Source organism: Lontra canadensis, unplaced genomic scaffold, assembly GCF_010015895.1.
Source record: "Lontra canadensis isolate GAN:19392208 unplaced genomic scaffold, GSC_riverotter_1.0 scaffold32, whole genome shotgun sequence".
In the NCBI taxonomy this organism is placed as follows: domain Eukaryota; kingdom Metazoa; phylum Chordata; class Mammalia; order Carnivora; family Mustelidae; genus Lontra; species Lontra canadensis.
The window spans coordinates 6,735,722-6,747,604 of NW_022631026.1; the positions used below are offsets into that span (position 1 = coordinate 6,735,722).

The 11,883-nt window shown below is 43.5% G+C and overlaps 1 protein-coding gene across 2 annotated transcripts in view; it reads left to right on the forward strand.

Moving 5' to 3' along the window:
- Positions 1 to 11,129, forward strand: part of TAF1B (TATA-box binding protein associated factor, RNA polymerase I subunit B) — a 73,546-nt gene extending 62,417 nt beyond the window's left edge. The window contains exon 15 of one of the 2 annotated variants that reach the window (XM_032866827.1): positions 11,091 to 11,129. In XM_032866827.1, coding sequence (XP_032722718.1) covers positions 11,091 to 11,112 — 22 coding nt within the window. In that variant the 3' untranslated portion in view covers positions 11,113 to 11,129. Of the gene's footprint in view, positions 1 to 5,172; positions 5,467 to 11,090 lie in introns of those variants that run through there. The other variant, XM_032866826.1, reaches the window with a different exon arrangement.
- The last annotated feature ends 754 nt before the right edge of the window (positions 11,130 to 11,883 follow it).

Sequence of the window (11,883 nt, forward strand, 5' to 3'; positions counted from 1 at the left end):
GCCTTGTGGGCAAGTCATTTACCATATCTGCAGCCGTTGGCCCCTTACGAAGTAGCGTGCAAACGAGCTTGGGGCAGCTTGTAGCTTTAGGTTTTCCCCCTGGCACAGACGCGTGTCCTGCTGGTCTTTCTCCTCTTCTGGGAACCTCCGGTGGCTCCGCCTCACATAGAGTAGAGTTAAAAGACCCTAAGGAGCCTACAGGCCCCTGCGGTTCTCTGACCTTCCTTGCTCGCCGCCTCCGCTCCACGTTCTGCCTCGTTCACGCCGGCCTCCTTCGCTGTTCCTTGAACTTGCCAAGCACACTCCCCACACGGGCCTTTGCACGTGTTGTGCCTCCCACCTGGAATGCTCTTCCTCCTCGTGGCCGCACAGTCCCGCTCTTGCTGGGTTTTCTTGCTCGCATCTCGTGCACCATCCTGTCCGGAATAGCAGGAACTCTCCCTCCCCCTCACACACACTCCTCGCCACTCTCTATCTGCTCCCCACCCCCGGCCTCTGTTTTATTTCTTACGGCTCTTGTCAGTGTCGAATAGAATATTATATATTTGTTTTGCTTATTCGTCTGCCCCTCCACACATACACTAGAATAGAATAGAAGGTCCTTGAGTGCCGGGACTGGATTGTCTTAGTTAATGAAAAATCCCAGAGGCTCGAACAGGGCCTAGCATGTAGTAGGTGCTCACTGATTAACGTGTTGAATGAATGCATGGGAAACAGAGAGTGAGGATTCAATGAGATTTTGGTGTCTGTCACATCGTAAATCTCAGTACACGCTAACTGCGATCATTACTTTGACTGAAACTGATTTTCTATTGAAGACTCTTCCTGACTATCAAAGCTAAGTAGAATGTAGAAAATACAATAGGAGAGAACAAAATGAAGTTATCTGAATGAAAATTTCCTACTCAACAAAAGCTCAGCTGCGTCTAGAATGACTACAGAGTGGCACGGTCCCAGCAGCAACAAGGAAAGGCCAGAATCCAAACCCCAGGCTCCGCTCCACGTCTGAGGGGGGCACACGTTCCTGTGCAGTGGTCAGCGCAGTGGCTTCTCCCGATGTTAAGATTTGATCAAAAGGAAGAGAAATGGTGGTAGTCCTGACCGGTGAGGGGCACCCGCATGAGACCAGTAAGCTGGGAGGTAGTGTTGTGGCTCCTGTCTCTCATGCTTGTGGAATTGGTCCTCGGTTAGCTGGGGGGGAGCTCAGACCTTTATGCTTTACCCGGGGGGGCAATCAGTGGATTTCTAGATCTTTCTAAATCTTCACGGATATAATACAGTCATAGTTACATGATACAGTTAGTCACAAATAGACCTTGTAGAGTGAGAGATGAAACAGCTGGGATTTTTTTTTTCTCTGCATGAACCGTAAGACTGAAAATTACAACCTGTAGACAAAGCTTCAGTGATACCATGACTTTATACACCAAAATTCTGTCCACCTTGCCTATTTAGACCATAGCCTAGAACCACAGAGTGGGCCAAAAAGGCTTCCACCAACCAGTAAAAATGTCACAAAGCCCATGACTAGAGCTAATGCACTTTTCTCAGAAAGCCCCTCGAGTCCCTCACTCAGAGGCGGCTCGCTCTGCCTTCGGGTGTGTTTCCGTCAGGCTGAGTTGTCTGATTTCCAAACTCGTAATCATCAAACAAGTCAGAGGGAGCCTGAGAGGTGCTCTGCTGATAGTGATCTCAACAGCAGACACAAGTGCCCTGCCGTGACAAACCAGAGAGGAGCCAGCAGCAGCAGCAGACGGTCTGGAGCTCATTCACGACACTGGGCAGTCGCTCCACATAACAAACCAAGCCCGGGGCGGGGCCTCCGTTGTACCGCAGAGCGTGACCCACAGTGCCGTGAGCGTTCACTTTGGGTTTGTGTTTCCTAGCTGCATTTTCTAATATTTTTACAGTAAAACTGAACAACTTACAATAATATAATTATACCTTGTGTTTTTATACTAATTTCATTTCATCCTAATTTATACTATGCGCTTATAATTTATGCTAATAATATATAGCTCGGTTTTCAAAGATGTCCGTACAAAATAAATGTAGTGTTTTGATGCTTACAAGAGCAGAACTTCCGCTGTGTAGAGAATTGTGTTACACAGAAGGACTCCTGTCTGAGGGTTCGAGAGATAAAGGTTGTGCAGTAGAATACCTGCGAGAGCGCTTGGGCCACGAGGACTAAGCAGAGAAAGATCGTAAGAGCACTTCAGACACGAAGAGGTCGTTTATGCTTCTTATCTGAGGCAGAACGGACAGTCCCTGTGAATGTAAATGCTTCCCTAATGTTCCGCGCGTGTAGAAGTGCGCTTCTGGAGGAGGCCGGTCACTGGCCGGTCTAAAGACCTGTCGCGGGCCCTGGCTCATCAAGCGTCTGTCCCCGGCCTCCCTGAGAGGGGCAGGTGGCTCCGCGCTCCTTCCCCAAGAAGAGGGACAGCCGAGGTCCTTCAGGTTGCCGCCACAGGAAATGGAGAGGCTTTGGATGCCCCCTGCCCCCAAACACACTCAGATTTGTTTGGGTCCCACAAAAATTTGATTTGAATTTGAAAATTTTTATTTTAACTAATATTTTAAACTAGAGTTAAAAAAACAAACCAGTACTCAAATATGTATGTCGTATGCCAAATTTGAACATTTTTCAGACCACCAAAACTTGAACTTGTTTTGGCAGGTTCATTTAATTTTGCAGGCGTACCGACTTGAGAGACTATTTTTGCATACGTTTGAACTTCTCACAAGGAAGTTCTCATAAGGAAATTCAGATGTACCTTACACCCTTCTTTTAAATATAAACCTGTGCTTATCCCTTCCCATAAAATTATTTATATAAACATATTCTTACAGCATCCATTTGCCACACTCATTTCTTTCCCGGTCAGAGCTCAAGGAACATCTGTTGGCTCATATTCTACTTATAGCAAAATACTTGGCAATCACACATTATTGTATGTTCTGTTTGGTTTTGTGGCTTATAACTCTAGGATAGTTCTCTGAATCTGTGGTAAAGAATGTTATCCTTATAAAGTATTGTTAGTGATTCGACTTAAAAGTCCTTATGGGAGCAAATAATTTATAAACCTTTTCTTATCTTTCTTGTGTAGAAAAAGAGCTTCCCTAAGTAAGAGAAATTATATTTTTTACCCTTTTTGTTACAGTGGTTTGTCTGGAAGACTCTCTCACAATAGCTGAAATTGAAAAGAAAATTGCCACCTCTTGGTGGCAAGAGGCCACCAAGTTTGTGAGAATTGTGAGAATTTCCTGTGAATGGCTTATACTTGATTTTTGTTAAACCAATCAATGAGCAGCTGAGGCTTTTAAATGTCCTGTTAGTGAATATGGCAGGGTTTTGGCTTTATTACAGATTATTAAAGTAGTCTTAAGATTTTAAATGAAAACAGGAGCGCCTGGGTGGCTCAGTGGGTTGGGCCTCTGGCTTCAGTTCAGGTAGTGATCTTGGGGTCCTGGGATTGAGTCCCGCGTCGGGCTCTCTGCTCTGCAGGGAGCCTGCTTCCTCCTCTCTCTCTCTCTCTCTCTCTGCCTGCCTCTCTGCCTGCTTGTGATCTCTGTCAGGTAAATAAATAAAATCTTAAAAAAAAAGAGATTTTAAATGAAAACAGAAATCAATTTTAAAGGAATATTGCAGAGATGAACATTTTTGAGCCCTTACTGTGTGCCTACCTTTCGGTTAAGTGCTTAATATATATTTTCATTCGATACTTTTGTTCACTCTTTGAGGTAGGCAGTGTTATTTTTTCCCATTTTGCGGGTGAGAGAACCAAGGCTAGTTATCCATAGTCACAGCTGTGGGGACAGAGTTTTGTGGTGCACACATAAACTTTCTTTCAGGAACTTAGGACCATATATGTTATATAAATCCAATATCTAAAATTTGTTTACCTGTTTTTTAAAGCCTTTTACTATGGAAAATTTCAAGTATATTCAAAATTACAGAAAATAGGGCCGCCTGGGTGACTCAGTCGGTTAAGCAGCTGCCTTTGGCTCGGGTCATGATCCCAGGGTCCCCCATCGGGCTCCCTGCTCAGTGGAGAGCCTGCTTTCTCCCTCTCCCTCTGCCTGCCACTCTGCGTACATGTGCTCTCTTGCTTTCTCTCTCTGCCAAATAAATCAATCAATCTTTTTTAAAAAAATAGAATAGTATAATGAACCCCCCTGTACCTGTCATTCAGCCTTAACAATTGTCAACGGGACTAGTCTTAGCTTCACCCCTGCCGACTCACTCCACCCCGCCCCCAGATTATTTGGAAGCATATCTCAGATGTCATAATATTTTTAAAAGCAAAACCATAATAAACATTGATCAGACATTAAAAAGCTAATAGTAATTCCTTAATATTACCAAATATGCAGTCAGTGTTTAGATTTTCCCAATTGCTATGAAATTTTTAATATAATTCGATCCAAATAAGGCCCATACATTGCAAGTAGTTAAGATATCCCTTAAGTGTTTTGGCTGGTAAATTCCCCTTTAATGTCTTTTTTTCTTTCCCCTTGCAGGGAAAATAATCCAGGTCTTTTGTCCTATACAACTTCCTATAGTCTGCATTTTGCTGATTATGACCTATGATACCTTAACATGTTCCTCTGTCCCCTGGATTGCCTGCACCTGGTCTAGTTAGAGATGGAGTGTTAGAGATTCGTAATTAGAGATTTAGTGGTAGTTGGAGGCTTGACCTTCTACTTTTAAGATAAGTGGATTTGCTTTGTAAACTCTTCTTTCTGTGATAGGTACAAGATTGTAGGCTACATTATCAAGTCTGGTGTCTTATTTTGGGTGGGGCTTAGGGATTATTTATTTTCTTTTGTTTTAAAACTATGCCCAGAATCTCTGCTTGTGTGCTGTTGTTTGCTCTGGGCACGGTAAAAAGAAGCAGCACATCTGGAATGGAAGGACTTCTGGGCAAGGAGTCGTGAGCGCTTGCTCTAGACCGTCTGTTACCCTGGCATGGTAGCTGCCCAGGCATGGTGCTAACATGTTTTCCTCTGTAAAATTGTTTTGCCAAATTGTTCCACGTTTCCTTCCAACTCTGAGTACTGTTTTCAGTCTGACCATATATATATGCCAATTGGGGGGATGTTTCAGGGATAGATGCATACATTTTAAATGGTCATTTTAAGATAACATCTTCCTTTATCTTCCCTTTCTAGCTATTGTAAACACGTGACAACCTATGAAGAATCGAATTTTTCGCTGAGTTATCAGTTCATAATAAATCTCTTCTCCTTCCTGCTGAGAATAAAGGCCTCTTCTCTCCATGAAGAAGTGAGCTTAATTGAAAAGAGACTTTTTAAAAGAAAATACAGTAAAACGAAAAAAAAATCAAGATCCAGGAAACGGAGAAAATATTGAGAAAAATGAAATAGGAACTTTCTTGTGAAAATATTTTAATACTGATGATAATGTCAAACTATAGTATTCCAGAGAATTATGGGAAATAGAATTTTATCTACACATACATAGATTCATATATATGTATCAAATCGCTTATAAAAATGTGTGTTGGAAAATAAGTGAATTGTGTTTGAATTTATTTTTTAAATTATGAATATTCTTTGAGAAGATTAAAACAATAAGTTTGTTAGGTATCCAGAAATGGTATCCAGAAATTTGAATTCTTTGTATTTTAAAGCCAAATTTGCTTTTTTTCTTTTTTTCTTTTTCTTTGCTTTTTTTCTTCTTCTTAAAAGCTAAATTTGCTTTTAAACTAGGTCACTTCCTTACTCTTTATTCCCCAAAGGAAATCCCAGATGCATCAGAGATCTAAACATCATAATCTTTTACATGTATATATATTGCTTAGAAGAAAACAAGTATGGCTGCTTGGATGATCTTGGAACAGGGAAGGACTTTCTGAGCATGCCCCAAAACCAGAAGCCAAAAGAGAAAAATTGGTAATGTGGCTACAAAGTCACAGGCAAATAGCAAGTAGGAAAATATATTTGCAGCATAGGACAGACAAAGGAATAATTTTTCAATGAATTAATAGCTCTTGCAAAGCAATAGGAAAAAGACAAGCTGTGCAAGGACTCTGAAAAGATAGCTTTCTGGAAAAAAGAAATACAAAGGTCAACCCAAAAAATGATACAAATTAAAATAGATTACCGAAGATATATAAAGGTCTATACTATCCGGTAAGGATATTAGAAAACCAGGCGTTCTTGTTCACAGTTTATTCATGCAAGAAACACTGAGCAAGTGTGCTCCAGGCATATTCTAGGCACTGGAGACAGGGCAGAAAACAAGGGGCCTGCCTTTGAGGATTTTCTCATTGGGTGGAGGCAGAGAGTAAACAAATGGACCGTAGTTGAGCTAATGAGGTGCAAACAAAGAAAAAGCAAGGTGAGGGTGTCAGGTGGGCCTTTTTAGGAAAGGTGATTGAGGAAGGACTTGGGAGGTGACCTTGAGCAGAGATCAAGTGGGTGGAGAAGCCCCAGTGCTCTCCAGGGGAAGGTTATTCCGAGCCGAGCCGAGGAAACAGGCAAAGGCTCCGAGCCAGAGTGAACTGGATGGAGTCAAGGGATAGCAAGTTGTTCAGGGCAGCTTGAGTGAAATGGAAGAGTTCGCGTTCGGGGCCGTGGTAAGAACTTGGGCTTATATCCCAAGGGTGTCACGGGAAGCCATTAGCAATTTTTGAGCAAAAGAATGGTGTGATCTGGGGCGCCTGGGTGGCTCAGCTGGTTAAGTGTCTGCCTTTGGCTCAGGTCATAATCCCAGGGTGCTGGAATAGAGCCCCACGTCGGGCTCCCTGCTCAGCCGGAAGCCTGCTTCGCCCTCGCCCTCTCTGCTGATCCCCCTGCTTGTGTGTTCTTGCTTTCTCTGTCAAATAAATAAAATCTTAAAGTAAAAAAAGAAAAAACACAAAGAATGGTGCGATCAGACGTGTGCCATAAAAGGAGCATGTTGCTCTGTGGTGAGTAGATGCAGGGGGAAGTGGGCAGAAGTAGCGCCCACAACAGAGACTACTGTTTGGTTTGGGCAAGAGGTGGTGTGCATTACAGAGGTTGTGATGGAAGTGGTAGGAAGAGATTAGATCCCAGATACAGTTTACGTATGAAATAATAAGGATTTGGTGATGGGTCGGTTGTAGGTGTGAGAAATCAAAATGCCCTGATTTCTGCCCCCTGTACCATTTATTACGATGGGCAGCTTTAATTTCCCCCATTCACCCTGTTTGGGAGGGACGTATACTGGGTTGGTCACAGGGCTGTGGGAACCCAAGATGGAATAGATGAGACTGACAGCAGCGTAATCCCATATACTTATACCTGGGAGAGGACGCAGCACACTCTGCAGGGCCCGTGGGGTCACACTCGGGAACAGAGAGCAAGGGACAGGGAGGCAGGCTTTGTCCTATCAGAGGGATGGAGTGACCCCTTGTTCCTGCAGGAGCGTATGATTGACTTATTTGAATAATCCCATGGGCAGGCAGGAACTCCTCTGATCTTCTTAATAAGGTGCTTTTGGCTAGGGAACCCTATCCATGGGAGCCGAGTGGGGAGAGGAAGTCAAAGTTAGGCCACTTTGGGGTCCTCCCAGTTTCACCAGATGCCAAGGCCACACATGGTACCAGGCCTTGATTTTAGGCAGTCCACCACAGGGGAACTCAGAAGAGTGGGTATTGGGAAATCAGTGTTGTTTGGGCATATTGAGTTTGAGATCCCTGTTAGTCACTGGAGAGACCTCAAAATCTGAAGTTGGAGGGGCAGGGGTCAGGGCTAATGTAAATGTAGGAAACATCAGAATATAAGTACTATTTAAAAACTGTGAGGCCAGCTGGGATCTCCTAGAGGGTTTGCATAGATAGAAGAGATCTCTGTGAATGCTGTTCCTGCTTCAGCAAGTTCCCTTCCACTCCTGGATTGCAGAGTGGTTTGTTTTTTTTAATAAGAAATTAATGTTGGTTTTGTTTTGTTTTGTTTTTCAGATGCTTTTCTTGCATTTGTGAGATGATGGTATGGTTTTTTTCTTTTTTAGCCAGTTAATATGGCATTTACAATATGGTTAATATGAAATTCAGTTGAGTTTCAAATGCTAAACCAGCTTTGCCTTCCTAGGATAAACCCCACTTGGTCATGATCTGTCATCCTTTTTACATATTATTGAATTTGATTTGCTAAAATGTTAAGATTTTTTGCATCTATGTTCATAAGAAATGTAGCTTTCTTTCCTCCATTACCAGAAGGAAGATTTGTGGACATTTCGGTAAATATAATTCAATAAAAATGTCTTGATTATCTATCACAGTGGTTCTCAAAATGTGATCCTTGACCCAACAGCACTGACACCCCCTGAAAACTTACTAGAAATGGAAAATTCCAGGCCTTATCGCTGACCTGCCAATTTAGAAACGCAGCGTGGAGCCCAACAATGTATATTTTTGTACAAGCCCTCCCAGAGATTCTGCTGCAGACCCACTAATGTGAGAACCACTGTTGGTTCTATCACGTAACCGTCATGTTCAAAAACAAATGACACAGAGTGGGAAGTAAGGAATGCTTTTAGGCTGCAATTAACAGACTCCCCTCCAACTACTAAACCAGAAGTTTTTTGGTTTTTTTTACATAACAGAAGTTCTGGAAGTAAGTCATACTAGCTTTGGTTCAGTGACCCAACTGTTCTTGCTTTGCCGTTCCCAGCACATTGGCCTCTAGTTCTCAGCTTGCTTCCTCATGGTCACAAGATGGATGCTGCGATTCCATACAGACAAATCCTGGTAGAAGGTGAGAACTATGACTAAACATTTTCCCAAGAGTGTCTAGGGAGAAAACCTTTTCTAGAAGCTCCCCGGTAGAGTTTCCTTTTCATTCCATTGGCCAAAACTGCGCCATCACGGGCAAAGGGGAATAGGATTACTATAACTGCTTTAGACTATCCCGATGCATTCCTACCTTCCCTAGGATTAAGGATCTTTCTCTATTATTTGAGCAAACTTACAGTACTATTAGCAGGGAAAGGCGGAGTTGGGGGGGGGGTCTGTCTGTTGATAGGCAATGAGCAATGTCTGCATATGTGGTCTCTCCTCTCTAGTTCAAAGTCTCAACATCTCATATGTGCAAAATATGACGCTGTGGTATTATGGGCAAAACAATTCCTAACATCTGCTGATCGTCTGCTACCAGGGCATTCGGTTAGAAATTTTCCAACTAGGGGCGCCTGGGTGGCTCAGTGGGTTAAAGCCTCTGCCTTCGGCTCAGGTCACGATCCCAGGGTCCTGGGATCGAGCCCTACATCGGGCTCTCTGCTCAGTGGAGAGCCTGCTTCCCCCTCTCTCTCTGTCTGCCTCTCTGCCTACTTGTGATCTCTGTCAAATGAATAAATAAAATCTTTAAAAAAAAAAAAAAAAGAAAATTTTCCAACTACTGGCATCCAGATTTGCTCTATCTTTTTTTTTAAAGATTTTAAAAATTTACTTGTCAGAGAGAGAGAGGGGAAAAGCCCAGGCAGGGAGAGCAGCAAGCAGAGGGAGAATAAATATTTAGCAAAGTGAGAGTTGAAATCCCTATGAAGGCTGTTCCTCCCAACCATCCTCCTTCCCTAGATGGCCTTGGGTTCAAGGGTGAGATGGAGGAAGAGCCCCCACCCTATATGTGTCCTCTAGGTCCTTGCCAGGCTCTGACGCACGTGGTCATCGGTGCTGATCGCTCTGCTAGGCTCCCGCTGGCTGGGGTTGTCCACAGGAACGCAGGTGCTCAGCTCCACCGGCGCCCCCCATACTCGGACTGCGAGAATGACGGTGTCCCTGGGCCACCTCCACTCTCCGGGTGCCGTTTCTCCTGTGTTGCAGTCCCCCCCACTCCCGCCATGGGCACAGGGTATCCAGTGGGTGGTCTCCTCAAGGTCTGTCTCTGCTTGGACACTTGCCTCAGCTCTATCTAAACTAGAAAGGCGCCCAATGATGCAATAAGGCAGAAGCAGGCTGATGCCACGACAGTGCACTGGTCGAGCCCCGGAGGAGCACAGAGGGGAAGGTGAGGGCGCAGGTGGAAGGACCGCATGGCGGAGCCGGGCTCTCGGGAGGTGTGCTCAGGTCCCAGGCTGTCCCTGCGCGGAGCAGGAAGCGAATTTTTAATCTCCTTTCAGGGGAAGCAATAAATTATTGCTTCCCCTGAAAGGAGATTAAAAATTCGCTATTTCGCCACTAGAGTGACTTGTAATCTTTGTGGATTTGGGTGGAATCTCTTTTATGAACAAAACTTATTTTATGTTTTTTTAAATTAAATTCCTTACCACTGCAGTGAAATATAATTTTACAGATTAGGGGATCACCCTAAAAGGAAATAAAACCAAGTAATATTTCACATGGTCTCAGCTCCCGTAACTATTGTAATCGTATGAAAGCAGATCCTTCCAAGGCCGGGAGGGGTGAGAGCAGAATGCCATCGGTACTTCTAGAAAAACAGTCTTTAGATTGTTGTGTCTGTCGGTGACCAGTCTATGCTCACAGGCATGCCAATAGAGCATATATGTTCTGAAGTTGAAAGAATGTCCTGTTCTTAGTTGTCTGTGCATCAAATTTGGATCCTCAGAACCTTGTGGAAAACACAGCCGGGAAGCACACTTATTCCACACCTGCCTACCTTCCAAACGTTTTGCGTGTTTTCTCATTTACTATATCTAGATAAATCTACCCATCTACACCTATGGCAAATAAAAGTTTGATCATAGTAGATTAACAAAAAAACTTCTAGATTTTTAAAATTAAAAAAATTAAACAGATACGACGAGAATCTTTTCCCATAAGAATACAGAACACTGGCTTAAATATGTTGTTAATCTACAAGGCTACCTCATAAATTTTTTTTTAAATTTATTTAACAGAGATCACAAGTAGGCAGAGAGGCAGGCAGGGAGAGGGCGGAAGGTAGGCCCCGCTGAGCAGAGAGCCCGATGCGGGACTCCATCCCAGGACCTTGGGATCATGACCTGAGCTGAAGGCAGAAGCTTAACCCACTGAGCCACCCAGGTGCCCCTATCTCATAAATTTTGAACATAGGTGTTGGGGTTTTTGTTTTTGATTTTTTTGCGGGGGTGGTTTTTTTAATCCTTAAAAAATAGATTTCTTCAGGCAGTTTGAGATTCTGTGTTAGACGTGAAAGGAAGAGGAGGGCCTTCCACCTGCCAACCTCGGCTCCTCTTGCATCGGGTAAATGGACATCATTGTGGAAATGCAGGGGGTGAGCTCGTAGGTTATGGGTAAGGAGCTGCCATGTGCCTTACCTCCCCAAAGGGGCCACAACAGGTTTGTGGTTGCCACACAGAAGTGGGACCTTCTACAGCGCAAAGGAAGGAGGAGAGCCCGGGGCCAGGGCAGCTGGGGCTGAACCTTTAACCATAGACTGTCTGTAGTTCTTTGTTATCTCTTTGTTTCTGTTTCTGTTTTCCCCCTCCATTGGCACAAAGCCTAAGAGGGAAAAAGCAATATTAATTCAACCCTGTATTTATACAGAAAGCAATACTGGTTGGGAGAGAAGGAGCATTATTTCCAAGTCTTCAGGAGAACTGAGTAGAATTTCCAAAGTTCTGTGAATCATTATACATCGCAGCTAGTTAAAAGTACGTATTTTCATGTTGGGCAGAGAAGCAGTGACTTTTTTTTCATTTTAAATACCTCTCTATTCTCGAAAGCTGAGTAAGTCCCATAGTATTAAGTCTCTCACAAAATGTTTTCTTAGTGTGTGTTCCCTTGTTTTGTGCCCTCATGAAGTATTTAAGCATAAAGTGATTTTAGTGCCAGACTTAGCTGATAATAGGCTACGACTTGAGAAGAACTTACAAAAGAGTGCTTTTATTGACTTTATAAATTAAGAACCTGGTGTTTCAGCTCCCCTGGCCTCTTGCCCTTCTGCAACAATTATTTC